Source organism: Kryptolebias marmoratus, linkage group LG6 (genome assembly GCF_001649575.2).
Source record: "Kryptolebias marmoratus isolate JLee-2015 linkage group LG6, ASM164957v2, whole genome shotgun sequence".
Taxonomy (NCBI): Eukaryota; Metazoa; Chordata; class Actinopteri; order Cyprinodontiformes; family Rivulidae; genus Kryptolebias; species Kryptolebias marmoratus.
Window position 1 is genome coordinate 18,310,345 of NC_051435.1, and position 23,856 is coordinate 18,334,200.

At 40.4% G+C, this 23,856-nt stretch overlaps 2 protein-coding genes across 3 annotated transcripts in view; both read left to right on the top strand.

Moving 5' to 3' along the window:
• The window catches only part of itprid2 (ITPR interacting domain containing 2), a 41,602-nt gene extending 34,378 nt beyond the window's left edge, over positions 1-7,224 (top strand). For both annotated transcript variants that reach the window (XM_037976076.1, XM_017410331.3), the window contains 7 exons: positions 568-2,166; positions 2,634-2,693; positions 2,863-2,987; positions 3,087-3,192; positions 3,283-3,348; positions 3,435-3,785; positions 4,582-7,224. In XM_037976076.1, coding sequence (XP_037832004.1) covers positions 568-2,166; positions 2,634-2,693; positions 2,863-2,987; positions 3,087-3,192; positions 3,283-3,348; positions 3,435-3,785; positions 4,582-4,689 — 2,415 coding nt within the window. In that variant the 3' untranslated portion in view covers positions 4,690-7,224. The remainder of the gene's footprint in view (positions 1-567; positions 2,167-2,633; positions 2,694-2,862; positions 2,988-3,086; positions 3,193-3,282; positions 3,349-3,434; positions 3,786-4,581) is intronic.
• Positions 7,225-8,393: 1,169 nt separating this feature from the next.
• On the top strand, positions 8,394-23,520 carry cwc22 (CWC22 spliceosome associated protein homolog). Its single transcript, XM_017410076.3, has 20 exons — positions 8,394-8,535; positions 9,447-9,503; positions 9,610-9,818; positions 10,386-10,747; positions 11,046-11,294; positions 11,804-11,932; positions 12,083-12,251; positions 14,278-14,331; positions 14,428-14,563; positions 15,430-15,636; positions 15,750-15,812; positions 15,895-15,990; positions 16,815-16,896; positions 17,403-17,463; positions 19,315-19,392; positions 20,274-20,426; positions 20,531-20,658; positions 21,226-21,327; positions 21,486-21,670; positions 22,890-23,520. Exons 2-20 carry the CDS (start codon positions 9,449-9,451, stop codon positions 23,345-23,347), a joined length of 2,976 nt encoding a protein of 991 aa, XP_017265565.1. The 5' UTR covers positions 8,394-8,535; positions 9,447-9,448; the 3' UTR covers positions 23,348-23,520.
• Positions 23,521-23,856: the final 336 nt, after the last annotated feature.

Below are 23,856 nucleotides of genomic sequence, written 5' to 3' on the forward strand. Positions count from 1 at the left end.
AAAGCTGAGGTGTTCGTTTCCAGTGAGGGACAGGTGCATTTTGTTTGGTTTGTGGAGAGCCTGTCAGTCGAAGGTCTGTTGGACAACCATAAATCATGTCGGGTAATCTCTGTCTGATAGAAGGAAACTATTAACTTGTTGGTGCAACAGTAAAAACAATGTTCCAGAGTTGCTGTGGAAGCACAAAAAAATTGTTGTCGTTTACGTAACTGGCTTCTTTCTTTGATCTCGGGCCAGCCTCTAGCATGACGTGTCGCCTCATGTAAAGATGTGTGACACAGATTTCATTATGTTTATCTGATGACAACAAAACATGTAGTTCTACTCATCTAGAGTGATAACTCCTCAGCTTTGGACCAAGCCGACGATTTCTTTAGGCACATCAAAGAAAATAAACAAGAACAATTACCATCCTCTTTTCTTATCAACATGGTGATCTTTAAATTATTCAAACTGAAGATAAATATACAGTATACGTTCATAATCTAAATAATAATTTTCTGTTTCTGTCTCATTTTGGGATTAGATGCATTGTATAATTTTGAAATTTATTTAATTTTTCATTAGATTCAGGAGAGTAGTGACAGCTGCGATAGCGAGACCACCGTCACTTCACATCCTTCCCAAGACGTGCCCACGCCCCATGCTTTGGACCAACCAGCGTTTGATCTGCCAGATGGCCGAGAGGAAGAGCCCGATGGAACCGACCGCTCCAGCAAAGAAGTCGCACGTGAAGACAGCTCAGAGCAGTTTCCACTGTACACGACTCATTATCTCGCCGAGAGAAGACCTGCAGGGGAAGATGAGCGAGTTGAGAATGAAGACAGAACTGATCCCGACACGGAAAGAAGTTCTTCACAGAACGTGTCTGAGCAAGAACCACAGCCGGAACTGGAATACACACAGAATGAACCTGTTTTAGAACCACAACACACTGAGACAGCAGACACAGAGACTCCCACAGAGGGAACTGGGGAGAAAACCCATGTGGACTCTTCACCCTTAGATGATTCTGCTTCACCTAACCCTCCTGTTCCATTGTCTCCATTTCTTTGTGCACTGAATCGAGCCAAACGGCACCAGCTGTACCGAATGCATCAGCACAGCAGCATCCAGTGCGACAATATGACCCAAACCCCAGTAGGAGGAAAGAGACTAGGAAAACGTGGGGCCATCCCTATGCAGAGGTCCTCCTCCCTGCCCTCCTCCCTACTCTCCCCCTCCAGAGTCGTGTCTTCTGTCAAGATCCAGTTTAGAAAAGGCCACCCATCCAGCACCCAACCCAAGTACTCCTTTAAATACGCTCAGGAGGCTGGAGAGGATACGGCAGTGCTAGAGGAGAATCAAAGCAACTGTCAGTCTACTCTGATCATAAACCCCGGCTCTAAAGATAAAACCCCAGCTGCCCCACCACATAAACCCATCCCTCCCTACCTGCTGCGATCATCCTGTTCTGTGCACAGCACCAGCCCTCCTCCTGATTGGTCCCTGGGAGGCCACGCCCACTCGTGGAGCACACAGAGCATTCCTGATCTTTCATCTAGTCATCGTCATCACCACCACCACCATCTCCAGCCTAGCCCCTTCCAGCTGAGCATGAGCGCCAACCAAAGCCAGCAAAGTTTTAGTCCAGGGCAGATGATGTTCCCCACTCACAGCCCTTCAGCAGTGTTCTCAGACCCCAGCCCCTATCCCAGTCCTGTTCCCAACTCCAGCACTTACCCCTTTTCTCTGTACCCCTACGTTAGTCCTCCTTTCCATCACAACCCTTCCTTAAACCACTACTCCAGTCTAAGCAGCCTCCACCAACCTCTCGCTCCCCTAGTACCTCCACATGGCAGCCTCACCAACCTGCATCAGACCCCAGGTTCAGCAGCCCCTCACCCCTTTGGTTTGGGCCACCTACATCCTGGAACTCCCCCGATGCACCACCAGGGCTACAACCACCCACACGAGTTATCCTACCCCCTAACGCCACACGGCTCCCAGTTTGCGTCGCCTTACCACGGTACTCTGGGGTACAACGTGAACCCACAACTTCACCACCTGGCGTTCAGCCCCTCTGCTGCTCCGGGTTCAGGAGCTGGACGTTGCCCGTCCAGCACAGAGATGCAGCTGAGAAGGGTTCTACATGAGATCAGGGCAACGGTTCAGAGCCTGGGTCAGGTTGGTCCTCCTGAGTTACTTACTGTATTGTTATTTTATTGTTCAAGTCCTGTCCTAAAAGTCTGGTATTACTGTCCCAGCTGCTGCCTTGTTGGTGTAACAGTAAGTCCTCTGTAACAACTGAGGTCAGATAAGTTGATTATTTTAAGTGAAGTTGACATTAAAACCAACAGTGTGCATGATATTGCTAACTGCTGACATCATGGAGAAAAGAAATTCTAAGTAAAATAAAAAGAAATCAGTTGACTGTTTACTTCAAGCTTTTTAACTATGTTTTTTAGTTTTATGGCAGTAAGCTGGCAGGAATGAAGGGCAACATGCAGGGAAATATTGTGACACTGAAAATTTGCTGTTGTCTTCCTTTATGATGTCCCTTCTCATTCTGTATAGTTGCTGTAACATATGCTTTTGTCAGCTTGTTGTATTCCAGTTCTTGGCTTGACGTTGTCGTTGTTTTCTCCCTCCAGAGTCGAGTCAATACTCCGGATATGTTCAGTGAGCTCAGAGCAGCTGCAGCCAGCCAGCAGGTACATTTGATGCCTGTATTTTTTTATTTTTTAGGAAGGTTTGATTTGAATTACAGAGTAGTTTTGATTTAGCTTCCATTTGAAAAATAATGTTTTCTTACTTTCTATCCAAGAGTCATGAGTGTGACTTGTTCCGTTTTCAGTAAAGTGTGTTTCGTTTTGATTACAGTCTGTAGCAGAGTTCCAGGAGAAGAGGCGGAGCCTGAACATCTTCCGCAGTCAGATGATGGACCTCGAGCTGTCAATCATGCAACAGCAGGCTATGGTCTACAAACACCTGAGCCCTGCCGAGAGGTGACGCAGAGCAACAAAGGCGTTCATGATCCACAGCAGTCTGGACCCAGTTTGAAACAAAGCCAACCCAATGTTTGTGTTTTTTTTCTTCTCTTTTAGGATTGAGGCAGAGCAGCTTCAGGCCCTGAGGTCAGCGGTGAGAGAGGAACTCCAGGAGCTGGAACAACAGCTGGAAGACCGGCTGCTGGATCTGACCCCTCACACAGTATGAACTCATCACTGAATATGTCCCAAAGCATACATACCTGCATTATACATGCCAAACTACATTTGAGATGTTGTGTTGTTTCCTCAGTCTCTTCGCAGTTACACCTGTGTTGACAACGTATCCACCTCATCTGCACTGAGAGCCATGGAGCCGGTCAGCACAAAAACGACTTTATGAAGTTCCAAAATTATGACTCTTTTCCTTATCTTAGAGTTTAATTTCTCTTGTCTGCCTTCCAGATGTCAGACCTCCTCAGAGAGCAGTTCTTCCTCCAAACGGAGCTCGTCTATGACGGCCACGACAGTCATGGCCACGACAACCACGGCTCCCCCACCAACCCCTCCACCCGCTCCCCGAGCCCAGTCAGAGGCAAAGAAGGCGACGGCAAGCAGACGCAAGTGGTGTATAAAGCGTCAATCAACATAACCCCCACTGTTCCTCCTCGACCCGGCACACACATTGAGGAGGAGGAGGAGAAGGAGGAACAGAGAGACAGTGAAGGAGTAGAGGGAAGAGAGGAAGCCGCACCAGAGACAGAAGGAGCAGCAGGGAGAATACAAGGCGAGAACTTACAACAGCTCATTAGAGAGGTGAGGTGACAGTAAAAGTTTTTCAAAAGTAAAAACTAGACAGAAAAACCCCCCAAAGATTTGTGAATACAACCAAATGTCACAGGTCTTTATCAAACCAACAGTTCAGAGAGACCTTCTGAAACAGAACCAGTCAAAGTTTGGATGTCTCTGCCGAGTCTGAATGAAGAAAAAAATCCTGATTCAGACTCATTCAATCAGCAAAAGTCCATTTAAATTAAACAGTTTTTTTCTGCAGTTAACTTCATGAGTAACTTGCAAGGCAATAAAAAGTGTCAAATACACAACGTTGGCAAAAGTAACAAGCAAACACATTACAAGATAAAATATTAGCATAACGCTACACCTACAGTCGAAGTTTGTTACGAGTTCAGTACAGCAGGAAAGAGAAACAAATGCTAGTTTATTTTTTTTATTTTTAACAAACAATAGAGTGATGGTGTCAAAAAAAGCTTGATATTAGTGATATTGATTAAATATACAAATAACTTGCCACAGTTATTTTCAAAGCATCGAATAAATGGTACAACTGTCTGCCATACAGGGAACCTCTCATCAGATCAGAGACACTGAAGAGTTTTATATTTCCCACACAGCTGATTTGAATTAATGCTTTGTTTAATGTTGAGTCTCTTAAATTAATATTTTTCTCTCCTAAATACATTTATATAAAATGTGTGCCCGCAACAAAACTGCAAAAACTCGTTCTTGTTGTTCTTGTCTTTCGACGCAGTTCCTCTTTGTCTTTTCCGTCCCCACGTCGTCTTTTCAGACTGTCCTGTCTCTTGTTTTCCAGATTCGAGAGAGTGTGGCCCAAGAGGTCCGACGGGAGATCTACAGCGAGCTGCTGGCTGCTGCATCGTCGCAGGGCACACCCTTGTCGGCCAGGCAGCGTCCTCTGTAGCCATGACAACAGCGAGGCACCGCCTCCCTCACCCCCCAGCCTTCGTAACCGCAGCCTGAACAAAAACCACTGTCTGTCTTTAACACTGTAATGGCTGCGTAACACTGTGGAACACTATGTGCTTCTGTAACACTGTATGTCTGTAACACTGTTCGTGGGACATGCGACAAGCCCCGCCCCCTCCTTTCACCTGTGATTTCACCCCCTTACTTCCCATAACCGAGTCTTATTGTTTCTGCTACTGCGGTCGAAAGTCGAGCCAGTTCATCTCCCACCAGTGCCACAAATACTACAACCAGTATCAGGACGACTAATCCCAGGCCTGTTTTCATCTTTGACCAAGTTAGCCTGATCCCAGACCAGGATCAGGTCAGGACTTTAGTAGACTTCTTACCCTTTATTAATAATGAAGGGAAAATTTGTACTTAAGATATGTGTGTTTAGGACAAAATAGTTTATAAATTTACAACAATCACAGTCTTGCCAGTGTTTAAGAGTACAGCAATGAAACTGCTGATGTGTTCATAAGATACAGTCCTCTTTTCCTGCTGTTGATTTGGTTTTAAGATATCATCTCAGATTTCTGCCTCCAACTCATTAATTTGAACTTAATTCGGTTTCTTTTATTCTGACAATTAAAAGATTACATTTGTACAAGCTCATGTAGTCATTCTGTATAATCAGACTTCAATAACAGAAATATTTCTTGTTGGAATAACACCAGGATAGGTTGTTCATTTTGGACAATCTGAACCCTTTATTTTCAGGTCACTGACTCTTAAGACTCCGGGTTTATACAGTAACGAAAAAGCTGAGCCGATTTAGTTTTCCACAGCTACATTTATATTTAACATCAAACGCTGTGAGCACAACGAATGAATCTCGCGTGCTGCAGGGCGACGAGGTGGAGGCAGAAATCTCAGGTCGTCTGAAATCCACCACTATCTTCAAACTGAGGTGAAACGTTTTTATCTGCCATGAATTTAGCTTTTTACGCATCTTAACATCAATTTAAAATACTAAACAAAGTGAAAAACAGCTTATTTGTTGTGACCTTTAAAAGGAGCCTGCTAAGAGTTAAAGTGAGGGTTTGGGGGTTTTTTATTTCTTTTTTCATTCCATGCACATTTCACCTTAATACAGAACAGTTTTATTGGAGGAATCTGTCGTTAGGATGCATCATTGTCATTATCATCATCATCATCACGCTTCTGTTCCTTTCACCTCCTGGCAGTCACCGTATGAAACGACCCAAAAATGTCTGAAGGGCACATTTCCATCATTGTTATGTTGTAAAGCATTATCTTTTCAAGATTAAAACATGTTGGAGCTTTTAATCGGTTATTAACGCAGGACAGCAAATAATTCCCAAGTATTTCAAATCCTAATTTAGAGCAGATTTGGTGGTTTTCAGTGTCTTCATCTTACCGTGGCTAAAACCTTCATTTTTTATATCAGTATCTTCGTTAAACAACAGGCAGCTATAAAATTAGACTGCTCTGACTTTGGCGTTTTAGCTCATTTTCTTTGCTAAGCCAGGCTAACAGAGTCTTGAAAATGTAGGACAAACTTTGCTTCGTGCGTGCGTTGGTTGTTACTGAGCGAGGTGTGGAAAGTCAGAGGTTACAGTAAGTTGTCATGGCAACGGTGATGAGGATGATGATGATGTTGGGCAGAAGAGTTTAATGAGCTTCAGCTGTTAGCACGTTAGCTTCACCTTGTCTGTTGACAAACCCGTGTGCAATACTGTGAACACATACTGATTATATTTTTGAGGTTGTAGATTCTCAGTAGATCACTGCGAACATTTCAGATGTTACGCACCTAAAAGACATTGGGTTTTATTCAGTTTTCTCTTTTTTTTTTTTTTTGTCTCTACAAACATTGAATGCTAATTATGTGAACTTCTTGTTTAAGCATTAAAACGTGAGTGTAGTTTCTGGTTGGTGCCTCACAGGTTTTTCAGTGTTCGGTCACTTATCAAAGACTGGAAGCTTGTAAAGGTTGTTTGGGATTGGCTGGGAGACGTGTCAATCAAAGCTACCAGGACCTCTAACTTTTTTTTTCCTTTTTTTTTGTTTTTTTTTTAATAATAGTTTTATTATTGAGACAATGATTGTAAAAAAAACTTCTGCACAAACTCACATTAGAATTTAAATTGTTTGCTGGGAGCCGATCTGTGTGTGAGTGAATGTTAGGAATCTTTAAACTGAGGCTCTAAACTCACTAATCCAAAATGGAGCTTCGGGACACATTTACTATAGTCATCAGTCACAAGACTTGAGCTTTGAGTCGCTTTGTTTTCATGTACACAGATCATAAATGCAACTCTCCTGGATGAACACTCACTGTCTTGTTTTTGTAGACCAAGAATCCACTCTTCTAATTACACTTTACTGTCTAAATGTTGGTGGTTCTTTGTTTCTGTGGATGTCTAATAATGATGTGTATTTTGTACTGATGTGCTCTGAGTCAGCTGTGGGGAGGGGTCACTCTGTAGAGATGAGGATAATAAAGATGTATTTATTTTCAGTACAGATGAGTATGTCTCTTTGTTTGTCCGATAAATGCTAATAAATCCTAGCAGCAGAAATGGAAATACACTCTCTAAAGTGACTGTACTAATTCAACTCAGAGAAAAGATTATTAAAAAGTAAGTGTTAGGGAATGGGTACAAAAGGATTTCCAAGGCCCTAAACATCCCTAAAAGGAGTTCTGTTAAATCCATCATCAATAAATGGAAAGAATATAGGACGTGTAAATGTACCCAAAGCAGGCTGTCCTCACAAACTGAGTGACTGTAAAGGAGTGAGAGAGCACCAGGACTCCTGTGAGCTCTCTGAAGGAGTTAAAGCTTCAGCAGATCAGATGGGAGAGACTAAGATACAACAACTGTTGCCCAAGTTCTTCACCAGTCTGAGTTTTATGATAGAAAACTGTGCATGCAACTTAAAACAGGTTTGTTTTTTTTCATTTATTGATAAACCTGCCAGCTTTTTGATGCGTTTGAAATTGATTCATTCTCTCCTCCAGAACCTCAGCTGGACAAAGACTTGTGTTCAGAATGATTGAAGTCCAGCTAAACACTTTTAACCAAAACATTTTAATCTCAAATTCCAATTCCCCCTAAACCAAGCCATCTAAAATCAGATGAGTTGAAGTTTTAGAGGTAATTTGTAAGCTATGAAAGATTTTTCATTGTATCATCTGATATCTGACTGATTTAGAGTTCATTATATGATATCTCCATTGTACTTTTTATTTAGGCTCATAATTTTAAACAAAACTGACACATTTCTATAAAGCCAGGGATCTAAACCACTTGATTTATCAAAATATTTTTTAGAAAAATTAGAAAAGATAGATTTATTTTGAGCATACTGCATAAAATTATTCCGAATCAATTTGTACCTTTCTCTTAAATGCTCAAAAGTAATTTATCATAGTTGATTGTCTGTAAAATCTTTGTTAATGAAGTTGATCTCATATCTAATTGGATTGTGTGGACTGGATATTACAACAAACAAACTTTTTAAAATACCAGTTCTTCTTTTAAATTCCTTAAAACCTCAATTCATTCTAATATTGCACATTTTAAAGCTTTTTAAAGAGGCGTTAAGGCAGCAGCAGTACTGAGGTGATATGTACATGCTTCGCCGTGAGGTGGAGAAATCGGCAACAGCCGTCACAAACCTGGAAACTTTTATTGCGAAATCCGGAAATAACCCTTGACCTTAACCGGAAGTCGTTTGTTGTTGGCCGAATTCCGCCAGGAGAGATACTGTGATTTAAGAAAAGTCGAGGGACCATAAGGGAAAGAGGATAATTAAAGTCACGAAACGTAAAGTAAGGCGACAGAGTTTCTGTATAGTGGTGGAAATTAAACAAATGGGGAAGTTTCAGAGGCAGAGCAGAAAATAACAGGAAGCTTATTGTTCTGAAGCTAGCTTTAGCTGACGAGCTAACTGTAGCGTATCCAAATACACATGGCGATAAAACTGAATGTTCCACTGAAAACAGATGTTTAGTCACATGTACTTTAGTTTAATATTTTAGTTAAGAAATGTAACCTTATATAGTTAAAGTTAGGTGTATATATAAACCTATATGAACGTTTCTTGTTCCTGTCATGTTAGCTCCTTTCAGAGTTGGCTGTTTCAGACTCAAAACTATTTTTAATTTATAGTTAAAAATTAAAGTTTGAGAAAGAAAAACTACCCAAACCTTACAGACAATATGCGATGTGGTTAAAGGGTCATTTCACAATAATGTCTTAACTGTCTCTGCTCTGAAATGTAAAATATAAATGTGAGAGAAATTAGTTATTTATTAGTTCATTTATTCATTTCCTGTTTTAAAACTTGGTTAAATTTGAAGTGTTTGAGTTTTGACAAGATTCTTTCTACAATAATAATAATAGCAGTAATAAATATACTTGAAGGAAATTTGATCTTTTTTTATTAATAAACAGTTTATGTAAGGAATTTAGAAAGTATCTTGTCTAATTGATAAGTAATGTTTATTCTTCTGTGAATTGTTTGGGTGTATAAACATGTACTTGTTGTTTTACACAACAAAACCACTGATTAATTTTTTCTTATTCTTCTTTATCTGTACCATTGAGAAAACATTGAGTTATAACCATTATATGAAGTACAAAAATTTATTTAAACATTCAACAATGTTTCTAAAGCAAAATAATATTTTGCTCATCATCAAAATCTTCCTATTTAAATTTGTTTTCTTTATATTTGTAGATATGGACTCTTCAGCAATAAGTGAGAGTCCCAGTCCTGCACAGAGAGAACAGAATGGTAACACTTACTATCACTCCTTTTTCAATTTCCTTTATATTTTTGTACAAACAGTAGGTAAACTATCTGACAAATTTTATTCATTTTGCACCTCTGTTGTCTGCAGGACCTTCAGAAGATGAGCCTCGTCCAGCAGCAAAGCAGGACAGTGCAGGAGAGAGAAGCCACAATGAGCGGTCCTCCCCTCAGGCCGGACCAGCAGGCCGTGAACCCTCCTCGGGTCCTGCCTCCAGCAGCTCAGACAGCAGCAGTGATGATGAAGATGAACAACAAGATGCTCTGAGGAAGATTAGGAGCAGTGTGGCTCAGATAAAAGTAAGAATGGAGAGCTCCTGATGTTTCTCTGTAACATGTTTCCAAACATTAGGTACCGCCCTTTCTTGCAGTGTAAACTAAACAGTAGAAAAGTAAAAAAATACCCTCTTCAGTGTAAAAGAGTTGAGGTATAAAATGTTAGATGATTGAAGGTTCATCACGGTAACTTTGTGCTCCATATTGGCCCTTTTAAACTAAACACAATGTGTGCTGTTTCTGCTTGTGGGTTCGAACTGTGACTTAGGTGTAGCGTTATTAGTTGACAGAGTTGTAGACAACTAGTTATGTTAGAAAGAGCTTACGAAATTTGGAGCAGGTAATTTTATTGACAGAATCAGGAAGAAGTTTCTGTCATTTTCTCCACTATCATCTGAGACATGTACTGTACAGTTAATTACAGAGTTTGATTTAATTCAGGACTTGAACTAGACCCACTTTACGCTGGAAGGGTTTCCATTTCTTTCAGACTTTACAAATGATACTTCTAGGAATTGCTCCTGCATTCAGATTGTTTTATGTGAAGAGCAAAAGAAATGATACTCACGCTCTGCTTGTCTGTCATTCCAGAGATCCAGCTCCAAAGAGAAGGACAGATCTGGGTCCAGGGAACATGAGAGATCCAGGTCCAGGGAGAAGGACAGATCCAGTTCCAGAGAAGATGACCGATCCAGGTCCAGGGAGAAGGACAGATCTGGTTCCAGAGAAGACGACCGATCCAGGTCCAGGGAAAAGGACAAATCTCGATCCCGAAACAAAGACCGATCCCGATCCCGAGACAGGGACAGATCTAGATCAAGATCCAGGGGGCGAAAAAAATCCAGGTCCAGATCCAGGGGCCGTGACAGATCTAGGTCAAGAGAACGGTACCGATCCAGATCCAGAGAAAGAGACCGAAATACAGAACGCTTTGATAGAAGACGTTATGCTCGGTAAGGGACGGACTCACAATACTTCACAAGCTTTGAATGACTAAAGAAAATATTTGTTGATGTTTGACTTGAGCTTAATTTCTGTTTTATTGCAAGTCAGCTCAGTATGTCAGACTCTTTAAAAAAACATTAATTGTCCAAGAAATAAGGAATAACTTTGTATTGTTTTCAATACAGACAAGGGTTCTAATGGGAAAGTCAGCCGTATAAACTTCAGTGAGCCAAAAAACCATTGCAGCTTTTTGCAGCCCTAACAAACAAATGTTACTATTTTTTTATTTTTTTTATTTGTGCACAGTGATCGATATGACGGTTGGCGTGATGAGAGGGATGGGCGTTTCGACCGACGACCCAATAGAGACGAAGATTACAGGAGGCGGGGCCGCTCGGCCTCTCCTCCACATGACAAGGAGCCCGCTGCAGCTGACGAGCCGCCGGTTAAGAAGAAAAAGGAGGAGATCGATCCAATCCTGACGAGGACTGGCGGGGCTTACATCCCGCCCGCCAAGTTGCGCATGATGCAACAACAAATCACCGACAAGAGAAGGTGAGTGTTTAATCACTGCTGGTATACACAATAAAACCAGAATCCTGCCCTTCTTATTTCAGTTTATCTTCAAACCCTGTTCACATTGTCTGTCTGTACTGATCGCTTTTAAGTCGTCTATTTTCCTGTATGCATTTGGTTGTCACTTTATTTTTGCGAAAATGTTTTTGTACACACTTGCTCGTGAAATGATCTATAATTATGTCTGTTACTCGCTTGAGTGAGGCTTAAATGTTAAGGTTTGTTAAATTATTATTAATGCATGTTTAACTAGTCAAGTTTGGAGCATTTAAGGGATCTGTGACCTTAAGAAGCCCAAACTGGAGATTAAACCTTAAAATTTAACAGAAAGCAAACGTGAACATTTTGAAATGTGCAAAGCAGTTTCTGTACCTGCTGTAATGAAGCACATCAGTAATTTAAGTCGTACCAATAACATCTTCAGTGATATGTTAAATGTTTGTTTTATTCAACATCTTTTAACCACTGATGCCCTGCCCCTTGTGCAGCCTGGCCTATCAGAGGATGAGCTGGGAGGCTCTGAAGAAGTCCATCAACGGTTTGATCAACAAAGTCAACGTGTCCAACCTTGTCAACATCATCCAGGAGCTGCTGCAGGAAAACATCGTCAGGGGGAGGTGAACATTAACTCACACACGCACAAACAGCTGCACAGTAACACAGATCACAAGAAATATAAGCTTAAAGTGAGTGGTTTCAGTTTATAGTAGAGCTGAATTATTGTATTCGTCTAAACCACATCCTGTGTCTGTGTTTGTGTGCATCAGGGGTCTGTTGGCTCGTTCAGTGCTGCAGGCTCAAGCAGCGTCTCCCATCTTCACTCATGTCTACGCTTCTGTCGTGGCCATCATCAACTCAAAGTTCCCCCAGATTGGAGAGCTGATCCTCAAACGCCTCATCTTGAGCTTCAGGAGGAGCTACCGCCGAAACCTCAAGGTACCCGTCTGCCTTTTTATTCATGGATCAACAGACAGTTATACTACAAGCTATGTACAGACCAGCTGTTTAAAACTCATACCTTTTTTAAATTATTTAAATTGAATTATGCATGTTTTTCTGAAGGTGTCATAAGTGTAGTTGTTTTCTGATATGAAAAGGTGCAAAACAATGATTCACATCCTGAGCACCCAGTTGAAATTTAGGTTGTGCTTGTTGTGAAGTGAGCTTCCAGAGATAATCTGTGGAAAGCAGAGGGTGTCGTTTTTAACCAATAATTAAAAGGATAAGAAGAAGACTTTAACTCTTAATAAATCAACTTGACTAAAAATTACATTTCCTGTCCCTTTTCTGTTATTTAGGTATTGTTTGTTGTGAGTACATAAACTATGTTTGCTTAACATTACTTCAGGTATTTTCCAGTTCTTAAAATGAGAAACTTAATTTATGGCTTTTCTCTGATTGGTCAGATTTTTTAAATGGAATTTTTCTCGGGGTGTTAACCATCCAACACAGGCAGTCAGCACACCAGGTTATTCTATTGTGGTGTTGCAGTAGCTCCTCTTTTTTTCTCATCATGTTTGTAATCCTTGTTCATCAGTTTGATAAAATGTCAGCATTTTGTGTGAGATATGTTTGAGTCTGTTACATTACCAAGGCCACCTGATTTTTTAACCTCATCAAACACAACATATTTTGATACCATTAGGTTGATGTTTTAGAGCCAAATCCAACTCAATTTGAATTTTAAAAATGGCTCTACTGCAATTTATTATCAATAAATGATAATCAGAATCAGTCTAAATTAATACAACTCTTAAATAGGCAGTTCTTCAGGGAACTTCCGTTCGCACACCGGGCTGAAGCTGAGGAATCGCTCTGATTGGCTGTAAATTTTCAAAATAATTCCTTTGTGGATAACACATGAGCAAAGCAGTCAAAAGTGCCAGCTCTTGCTTGCAGTTTTTTTTAAATGTAGGTTATAAAATGTTTTATTTCATCTGAGTTGAGAAACAAATAAATGAAATAGCTTAATCATTGCCTGATCCAGTTATCTAAAGCGCTACCATGCATTGTTGATTTAACGGATGAAGAACATACAGAGGATGAATGGGTTGTGAATGTACAGCTGGCCTTGCTAGTTACATTCACAGTCACTGGTTCACGGCACGGATAGTAGATCACTTACTCAACAAGACAGAAACACTACAGTGATTCTTTAAACTTTTCAGGTTGCATGACAGCATGAAAAGTGATCTTTTATTGACTTTTGTATGACAGTGACTCTACCTGGTAACAAGATGGTGTAGGGAGGACATAAAATTAGTTAAAACAGTACAAAGTTCTGTGAATGTAAAATGTGTTTTTTAAGCATCGATTTGTCATTCTCTTTTCCTTATTTTTATTTTAGCTTAATTTGTACCCCTAATTGACAAACATTGTTGTTCTTGTAATTTGAGTCAGTTTGTGTACATTTCACCTGCATCAACAGCACGTTTTTTAACTATAGGTACTCCTCAAAATTTTACTCCATAACTTAAAAGAAGTAAACAAATTTGCCTTCATCAGTAATTTTTATTTACCAGGTTTAAAATTAATTTCAGTGGACTTTAACAGAGCAATGCAGTGAAGATAGTAGGTTTTATTATTTAAAAAGAAGCATTTTTGAATGTATATTTAATCTAAATTCAGACAAATCGATCCTTGTTTATAGAGGTGGAAGTCTTCCAAAGTGAACAGGCTGATGTCAGGAGAGTCCAATTTACTGAGATGAGAAAGAAGTTGGAGTAAAAAAAGAGAAGAATCTGGCAGCGGCGGTAGCGTTTGAACTCGGTCCAGAGAGTTTGTTTATGTGCTGCAGTTAGTGTTTGTACAATCTGTTCATAAGGTGTTTGAGGCTGTGAAATTACCAGCAAAATGCTTTTTTTTTTATCCTCACATCAACACTGAAGTTGTGCTTTGCGTAATATTGTTTTAGTTGTAAAATTAGACATATACTAAAACCAGTTTGTGTCTGGTTTTCCAGCAACAGTGCCTGACAGCCTCAAAGTTCGTGGCTCATCTCATCAACCAGAATGTGGTAGGTGCTGATTTCTTACCCCTGTATTGTCCTGAAGTTCACGAGGGCAGCGGCAGTAAGTTGCGTTTACTTCTCTGCATATTTCCTCACCTTTAGGCCCACGAGGTGTTGTGTTTGGAGATGCTCACTCTGCTGCTGGAGCGTCCAACTGATGACAGCGTGGAGGTCGCCATCTCCTTCCTGAAGGAGTGCGGACTCAAACTAACGGAGGTCTCCCCCCGGGGAATCAATGGTACACCATAGCGACGGGGTTTTAACTTTAATGGAAAATATAAAACATTAAATATACATACTTTAAATTAAGGTTAAAGGGGCAAACACAAAAGGAAACTTACAAAACGAAAACATCTCCATCAGTTTTGATTTTCTATTGTAGTTACAATTTTTTTTTCATATCATCAATTGATTTCACAATCAATTTGTCTCTGAAATTTTATATTTTATTTTAATCCCTTCTGATGATCCTGAGTTAAGTCTTAACTCTCCCTCGCCAATCTTAGGGACAAAAGTATTTTAAAGTGAAAACAGCAAAATATGTTGGAATATAATTAGTAATTAAACAAATATGATTCTGCTAGAAAAGATCATCAAAGTGCAGTGATTAAGTTCTCTGCACAGACTCACAGACAAGACTACATTTTTGCTGATGTTGGAAACAAATAAGACCAGATTATCTCATTCATATAAAGAAATAAAGAAGCTCCTTAATTTTAAAGCTAAACTAATCCAAGTAAGACAGCGAGCATCAAGGTGCTTCATAAACGAATAAAGGTTTGCCCACATTGTCTGAAATGAAAATCCCTGTGACCTATTGAAGCAGGATCAGGGTTTCCCATAAAACACCAACAATATAGATATGATTTTTACTTTCAATTTGCTTTGTGGCAGGTCAACACAGCTGATGTTTCACTTACAAATAATAATCTGAATGCCAGAAACCAAAGCAATCTGCAGTCTGTCAGGTTGAAGCAGCCTTTTCTTAATTCTTCCACCCAGTTTCTTGTGTACTTTTCTGGATTCCAAATATTTATAGAATAAAATATTAGTTCAGCTGAACAGAACAGTGCTGACAATTCGTCCATGTTTCTCTCTTTTCAGCCATATTTGAGCGTCTGAGGAATATCCTCCACGAATCGTCCATTGACAAAAGGGTCCAGTACATGATTGAGGTGATGTTTGCAATCAGGAAGGATGGTTTCAAAGACCACCCAGTCATCCCCGAAGGCCTGGACCTGGTGGACGAGGATGACCAGTTCACCCACATGCTCCCGCTGGATGACGAGTACAATCCTGAGGACATTCTCAGTAAGACATGGATAAAGGGGGGAGCAGGGACCTTATATTTGTTTCCAGGCGTTAGTATTCATATACATGCACTACAAGGCCGGCAAAATATATATGTGTGTGTGTTTTCACAGACGTGTTTAAGATGGACCCAGACTTCCTTGAAAACGAGGAGAAATACAAAACGATTAAAAGAGGTAAGAAAACTTCACACTCTGAGCCGTCCATAAGCCGCCATCTCCCCTCGCAGTTTAACCAACCAGCTGTCGCCTCCATCAGATATCCTAGACGAGGGCAGCAGCGATTCAGGGGAGGAGGGGGACGATAGCGATGAGGATGAAGACGAAGAAGATGAGAATGATGAGGAGGGCGAAGGTAAGACGCAAGTTACTGTGGTTTTACTTTAAAGTGATGTTGTAATAAAACTTGTGCGTAAAAGTGGAGTGCAGGACGTTTATCATCACAGACTGGTGTTTGTCGTGTTTGATTTGTCGTTTCTGTGTTTATAAAGGCTTTTGGAAGCAGCACTCAGTGTTTAAAAATGCTCTCTGCTAAGTTGACTGACATTTCTAAAAGCCAACTGTGCAAACAAAGTCTGTAATCATTGTTTTGAGTGAATCCTATCAACGCCAGCTCAAATTGTTCCTACCCTGTCTGTTCATTTTGCAGCATTCACAAATGTTGAGCAGAAATTAGAAAGAGCAGGGAGATTATTATGTTGAACCACTGCTCAGACCTTTGGTCCATCTTGAAGTTAAATCTTTATCCCATTTTGTTTGTTTTAGAAAGCCTATGTGCGACAGTGGCTTTGTTTTGTTTTGGACCCAGTTTTTCCTGCTGGGATCTGGTGGCTTTTGAGTCAAAACAGAAAGTCCTGGTTTCAAGTTTAGCACTGATTCCTCACCAGCTCTTTAAAACCACTCTGGTGGAAAATAAATATTTGGTTCATTAAACCAAGGACTTCTTAATTTGTTCCATTCAGTGCCTTTTCCTGTAAATTCATCATTTATGTGAACAGAATTCCTCCACGATGATGTTACTAACTTTAATCTGTGCGGTCATCTCATATTAAAAATTCCTTTAATATTTTGATAAGTCCAGATTTTTGGCAACCATTCACACAGCTTTTCTGATAACTCTATATTTAACTATTTGATAACAAATAAAAATCCTTCGTCTCTCTGTGTTCCCCCTCTCAGATGAGAAGGTGACCATCTTTGACAAAACAGAAGTCAACCTGGTTGCTTTCAGAAGAACCATTTATCTCGCTATTCAGTCCAGGTACACACACACACACACACACACATTGTTAAAAATACACACTGGCTCAGTCAGTGACTCAGTTTTCTCTCTGGGTGTTGACATTTATTTACAGCTCCTGCTATATTTGATTGAGCTGGTCTATTATTTAAAGCTTTGGTTCAAACTTGTGAGAGAGAGACGTTCTGTTCCTGTGAGGACCAGTTTGGTTTCAGTCCCCAGCAGTTCTGGGGCTTTTTCATCACTTCCTGACCCAGCTACAAAAGATAATTTTAGGTTGAGAAAAGTAGTTTTATGATTGGATAAAGTGTGTTATCTCATGTCCTCACAGAGACAGTTAAACAAATCAGCCTCCGCAGACTAGTTACCATGGTTTCACTGATGAAGAGTTCAGAGGCACGGAGAAAAGGATTAAACACTGAAAACAGATGGAGGATCTCTCTCTCGCACACACACAGAGAAAGTCACGCACAGCTCATTGGTATATTTACAGGTTTATTGATGTTTATGTTGAATGTTTTTTGCAGCTTGGACTTTGAGGAGTGCGCTCACAAACTGATTAAGATGGACTTTCCTGAAAGCCAGACTGTAAGTATACAAACACAACATTTCTTATTATCTTTTCTTTTATTTGTGTTAAGGCTTCTCTCCTTTCTTGGCAGCATGTTCTCCCTAAAATGCAGCAGCACAGACCTGTCTTAGCCAAAAAATAAAAATCAAGTCATAATCCCATTTTAACCAAGTCCTGAGTTATATCAGGTTCATTCAAAGGCCTCGGTTTGTCTCAGAGATTACTTTAATCTAATTTATTTACTGACACACTTCAACCAGATTGCTATTAGATTTTTCTTGTAAACAACACAAACTGTTGCAATCGTCAATTGTTGTTGTCCTGTAATTTTTATGTACTGCAGACGGCTTCACACAGCTTGTGTTGAGTGATTCTGGTGTAAGAAGGATAAATGAAGTGTCTTATTTACAAATCTTTTATTAAGAATTGTCTCATATTTGAGCCACTGCTTCCAGTATCTCTGTTTCACTCAAAACCTTACTTTTAATTTGGATAAAAATGTTTCTTTTTTTTTGGGGGGGGGGTTATAAACTTCACTGTCTTTGCTGTCTAATAGTAAGAACTGCCAAAAAGGTCAGCTCTGCATTTGCATCTTTGGTACCAGTACATGTTTCAGAGCCACATGAGTGAAAAACGATCTGATTTTGTTTTAAGGCTTGAGCCTGAATAGCCACTTATCTTAGACAAACGGACTGAGACAGGCCCGCGCTCCTCCTCTTCCTGTCTGTGCATCAGCGTTTGCTCATCAGTGAGACGCTTTGCATCAGCAGCACAGAGAGGATGAATGATGCCGCAGGACTGCTGGACATCTTACAGTACGAGGCTGTAGCCTTCTCAAAGCAGTGAAGTCAAAGAGCTTAATCAGTGATTAGCTCATAGTTTATATTGATAGCTTTGTGCCCAAGTTGTTTTTTATTAGTCTACATGTTCTGTATGCTTGCCACAATGAAGGTCACCCTTTATTTTGAGGCTCTTATCTCTTGTTATCATATTTTTGTTTATTAAAACAGTTCAGCAGTGGAGAAGTACTGGAGACATAAATGCTTCTCTAGATTTATTTAACTTGTCCTACAAAATGTCAAACTAGTTGCAGCTTCTTCAGAAGTCTCATGTCAGTGTTAACACACTGCTGTTGCTTCTTTTGCTTGTTAACAGCTTTGTATCTTTGTGTATGTGTGTGGTTGTGTGGCCCGATTGTGTTAGAGTAGTTCAGATTTTAGATGTTGACAGTTGTGGGTCAGCTGTGTGTGTGTTAGAAAGCTCTGGTGTTGGAGGATGGTCAGCTGTGGGTGGAGCTGTTTGTATAATTGTGTCCCAGGATCACAATCGGTCTCTCTCTGCACCATGTTAGTTACGTTACAGCTGGTTGCAAACATTTTTCCTGACATCTTGAATTGGAAAGAGACGCATGAGGAATTGGTTTTAAATATGTACGCACGTGACCCGATGCAGACTGACTGATTACTCACTGCAGCTGTTCGTATTTCACTCTTCATCCTCTTTGTGATGAAATCCGTTATCATCCCCCTTCCGGCTAAAACCTCTCAACATTCAACCTACACGCAGAAATCTCCAAAGACTGCACTGTTAGTTTGCTGCAGAACTTCCTGACAGTTTCAAAGGCAAAATGCCCTTTTTAAAATTCTGAATTTGTTCTTTGCTGTAGATCAATTGGATCTTTTGTTTGAGAAATAAATGTGTTTTCTATATAAAGTATAGACATTGTTCATGTATCTTTTTATTGTGTTGCACTTCGTTCTGCTGTTGAGTTTGCTCTGTAAATAAACTGACTTGACAGTTTTATGGTGTTTAAACATCATTATATTTTGATAAAACTTACACAATAACGATGTGTTTTGTGTTAACAGAAGGAGCTGTGTAACATGATCCTGGACTGCTGTGCTCAGCAGAGGACCTACGAGAAGTTCTTCGGTCTCCTGGCCGGGGTGAGTCGCACCACCGTCCTCCGATATTCTCAGGATTGGAGGGTTTTAGAGAGGGTTGAAGAAAGAATCGTTTATTTTGTCTGACCATCATTCATTCACTGCATTTTTGTTTGATTTGGTCTCATGTTTAGCCTCCATCACATTCTGTTAACTTTAGGTTGTATGACAGGAACGGGTCTTGTGTTCAAACGAAACATTTAAACACAGCCATACAGGCAGCTTCAATCAGCAGGTGTTTTCACTTACTGTGACAAGAAATGAGTGATTCTGAACAATAGTGCATTAACTACTTCTTGTTTCACAGCAGTTATGTTCTCAGACACAAAGAAAATCAATCACAACTTGTTGAAATGACTAAAAAAGTGTTTGTACTGCATAAAACTACAATGCACTTTTTGTGTTTTTACCAGATGAGAATGAATCAAAACAATAAAATCTTCATCTCTGTTTCACACTGGTTACCTTCTGCGCCACAAATAGAAACACATACAAATAAATTTTTATAATATTTTAATAATAATGTCAATAAACAGCATTAATACAGCAGAGGTCACTTCCTGGTTTGGCTGCTTTTTAGGCAGAAACCATCAGCCGTTTCAATTTTTTAACACCATCTGTCTGGAATGAGCTTCACACGTAAGCTGACATTATTTATTTAATCTTAGACCTCAATGTGAATCAACAAACCAGAGATGAGATTTTTTTTTTTAGCTACTTAAAAAAAAGCAGAGAGATGTTTAAACTTGACGCTGATCTAAAAGCACCAACTTTACCTTTTAGATAGACGCTCTCAGTGCTTGGTTTCGCAGTTTAAGAAGCTTCGACTTTGAGCGTGTGAAGCATTAAATAACATGTGTTTGTGTGCGTTTCTCCTTGTTTAGAGGTTCTGCCTGTTGAAGAAGGAGTACATGGAGAGCTTTGAGGCGATATTTTCAGAGCAGTACGACACAATTCACCGACTGGAGACCAACAAGCTGAGGAACGTGGCCCGACTGTTTGCTCATCTGCTCTACACAGACTCCGTACCGTGGAGTGTAAGGAACTCAACCTCATTTCTCTCACACCGGCGGAATGGTTAAACCCACCTCGGCCTGAGTAAACGCAGACTAACTTTCGTCTCTTTCTGACTCCGGACCAGGTGCTGGAGTGCATCAGGATGAGTGAGGAGACCACAACGTCGTCCAGCAGGATTTTTGTGAAAATCCTGTTTCAGGAGCTTTGTGCCTACATGGGCCTGCCAAAACTCAACCAGCGGCTGAAAGACCCGTACGAACACACTCCACACACACACTTTATGATTTATTTATATCAGCATCTCACGTTTTTTTTTTTGTTGTTGTTGTTTTCTCAGTTTGCGATCTTTCAGCAGCTTCAGCTCTGTACAGTTTCAGCCTTATTCAGATGCAAACAAAGATATGAGAACGTTAAACATGCTAGAGCAGTCGTTCTCAAACTGTTTGGCTTCCAGCCCACAAAATGAGCATGATCAAAGCTTGTGATCCCAATTTAAATATACAAACTTTGCTAATAACCCTGTTAAATAAGGGCATACCATTTTATTATTTTATGACGACTGTTTTATTCTTAGCAACAGTTATGTAAAAAATAAGCCATAAACAATCATTTGTAAATGTAGGTTTATTGACCCACAGTGATGTCCCAACCCCCGCTTTGGGAATTACTCTGCTTGAGAAAAGCCATTTGGAGTTATGAGCTAAGATAGAGCTGCATGTACAGAAAATGCAGAAAGGCAAAGTTAAAAAATGATAAAAGATGTTTATAGTTCAACATATCATCATATGAAACCCTAACCTGTGTGTGTTTGACTGACAGAACTCTGCAGTCGTTCTTTGAAGGTCTTTTCCCTCGGGACAATCCCAGAAACACTCGTTTTGCCATCAACTTCTTCACCTCTATCGGACTGGGAGGCCTGACGTGAGTGGCACACACAGACTGATCAGTCTGACTTCTTAATATTTCTATAAAAAGGACTGTAATTTTCTCTCAGTCACGACAGTGGATACTGTTCTTGTATCAGAATCACGGCGTCTCTATGGCAGCGTTTTAATTTAACGCATTTTTTTCGTTTTCAGCGATGAGTTGAGGGAGCACTTGAAGAACGCACCAAAGATGATCATGACTCAGAACCAGGAAGTGGACTCCTCCGACTCCGACTCCTCATCATCGTCCTCTTCTTCGTCAGACTCCTCTTCTTCAGAGTCCTCCAGCGAATCAGATTCTGACTCGTCAGACTCGTCGTCCAGCAGCAGCAGCTCAGGTACACCCAGCTGAAAGTACACTGGATGTTTTCTTTCTGCTGCAGCCGTTATCATCTGCTCTAAACCAGCTGTTAATGCTCTCAGTTCTCTTAAAATAATTAGACTTTGTTCATCATTATTTCAGTGCCTCATTGCAGCAATGACAAATCTTAGTCATCAAATTGATGTTTTGGGAGACAGTACAGAGGTTTAGTCAGGAGCCAGAGCTTTACCAAATGATAGAATCAACCAAAATGTTTTACTAATAATTGATAAAGAAGATTAACAACAAACTCCTGCGGCCTGGTTTTTACATAGAAGCTGCTTTGATACTTGACACCTACTTAATTTATATTTCTAGATGAATTAAAGGGTCCATATCGCAGCAGCACAGCTTTGCATTTGGGTCAGAAAGATTAAAAAAAATTCAGTCTCAGGTGTTCATCTGGCCTTCAGACTCCCCTCTGATGGGATCTGCTGGCATCTGGCAGAGACACCACCTCACAGTCCACAAATACCCCAGGAAACCCCCAGCTTTGTTTCTATAATAGAGTAAACCACTGTCAATTGGCTTTAATTGTTTTATTATCCATGGGAAATGAAATGTTTGGCTGTTTACAAGTGATAAAAGTGTTTTTGTTTTAAAGGACAGCAACAGAGAGAACGCCTCTCTGAACGTGACCTCTTTAGTCAGCCAGGCTAAACACTCTCCTTCTGTAACCCCCTCACCGAGACATGAGTTTTGATGCTGTAAGAATCTAATTTTGTCCTCAAATATAACATTTTCCAGGGATGTCAGCCTATTTTAGGCTGTATATCTTAATTTGCTGTTTGTTCTAATTGTTTCCTTTCAAATTTAGTATGAATCATAGTTTGTTGTGTTTTAATGCTAATCATCTGGTGTAAAATTGACTCCTTGTTGTCAAGAATCTAAATGTGTTAACGTCTCCACTCAGAGTCCATTTCACCATAAAACAGGTCATTGAATGAGTAAATAAGTGTTGACTAATTTCACAAGCTGGAGGAGGAAATGATCGGCTCTGCTGCAGCAAATATATATGATCACATAGCTCGACTATAACAAGTTCAAAATGTTTCCAAAAAAGACCCACAGAGGTTAATTTCGATTCTTAGTTAGTCGTGAATTGTTCTCTTTTAGCATTTCAAGTAAAGACTAAAAGATCTAGAAGTAACTGAACAGACGAGATTATTTATTTTTATCCCAATTTTGTCCTCCAGACTCTGACGACAAACACAAGAAGAAGAGAAAAGGCCAAAGTGAGGAGAAAAAGAAAAAAGAGAAAGACAAGAAGAAAAAGGAGAAACCTGACAAGAGGCGAGACGGACGCAAGAACGATAAAGACGACGGCAGCGGCGAGAAACAGGCGAGGAAGGACCGGAGAGGCCGTGCACATGATTTGGAGGAGCGTGCACGAGGGGGGGAGCGCGCGCAAGAGGAAGCCCGGCGGAGAAGACGAGATGAAAGGTCAGAGGAAGAGGAGCGGCACGAGGAGGAGGGGGAGGAGCGGAGACGAAAGCCGGACAGACAGCGAGACGATGAGAGGGAGAGGGACAGAGGGAGAGACGGGGAACGAGTGAGGGACAGAGAAAAAGAGGACAGGAGAGACCGAGACCGAGAGAGAAATAAAGAGAACAGAGACAGGAACAGAGAGCGAGAGGAGAGGAGGAGGAGATAAAACTCTTCGTCTCCGTGCTGCTGCAGCTGTGTTGGACGGATCACCGTCTTTTCCTTCTGTCTCGCTACTCATGTGGACTTGGGACCCGGCATTCTCCTTCTATATTTTCTATTGTTGATTTTTGTTGTTGGCAAAATTAAAATAAACAATAAAGTTGTTATAGATGTTTTTAACCTGTGTTTGTTTCTTGTGTTTCTCATTCTGAAGATCGGAAAACTTGATTCCAGTTCAGCCTCTCGATGGACACAAGTACAGCACTTAAAGGACAAGTCCGTCCAGTTTTACTAAACTGGAGGAAGGGGCTGGTTAGTTAAAGGAATAATCCAGATCTTTTGAAGAGCGGGTTCTGTGGAAAGGTTATGAACAATGAATACCTTACCTGTCATAGATAGCAGTTTGGATGAAAAAGCTAGTCCCTGTTTTATCTGTTTTAAATAATAGAATTCACGTGATGCAAAATTGACTCTAATCAAATGGGAGACAATTTTGTATTTAGGCGAGTGGGTGAG

What these genes read in the sequence shown, in the direction of transcription:
- cwc22 (XM_017410076.3), top strand. Translation starts at nt 9,449, where the DNA reads ATGGACTCTTCAGCAATAAGTGAGAGTCCCAGTCCTGCACAGAGAGAA. An exon ending in TGCACAGAGAGAACAGAATG is followed by an intron (nt 9,504 to 9,609) that starts GTAACACTTACT and finishes TGTTGTCTGCAG; the next exon opens with GACCTTCAGAAGATGAGCCT. An exon ending in AACCAGCGGCTGAAAGACCC is followed by an intron (nt 20,659 to 21,225) that starts GTACGAACACAC and finishes TTTGACTGACAG; the next exon opens with AACTCTGCAGTCGTTCTTTG.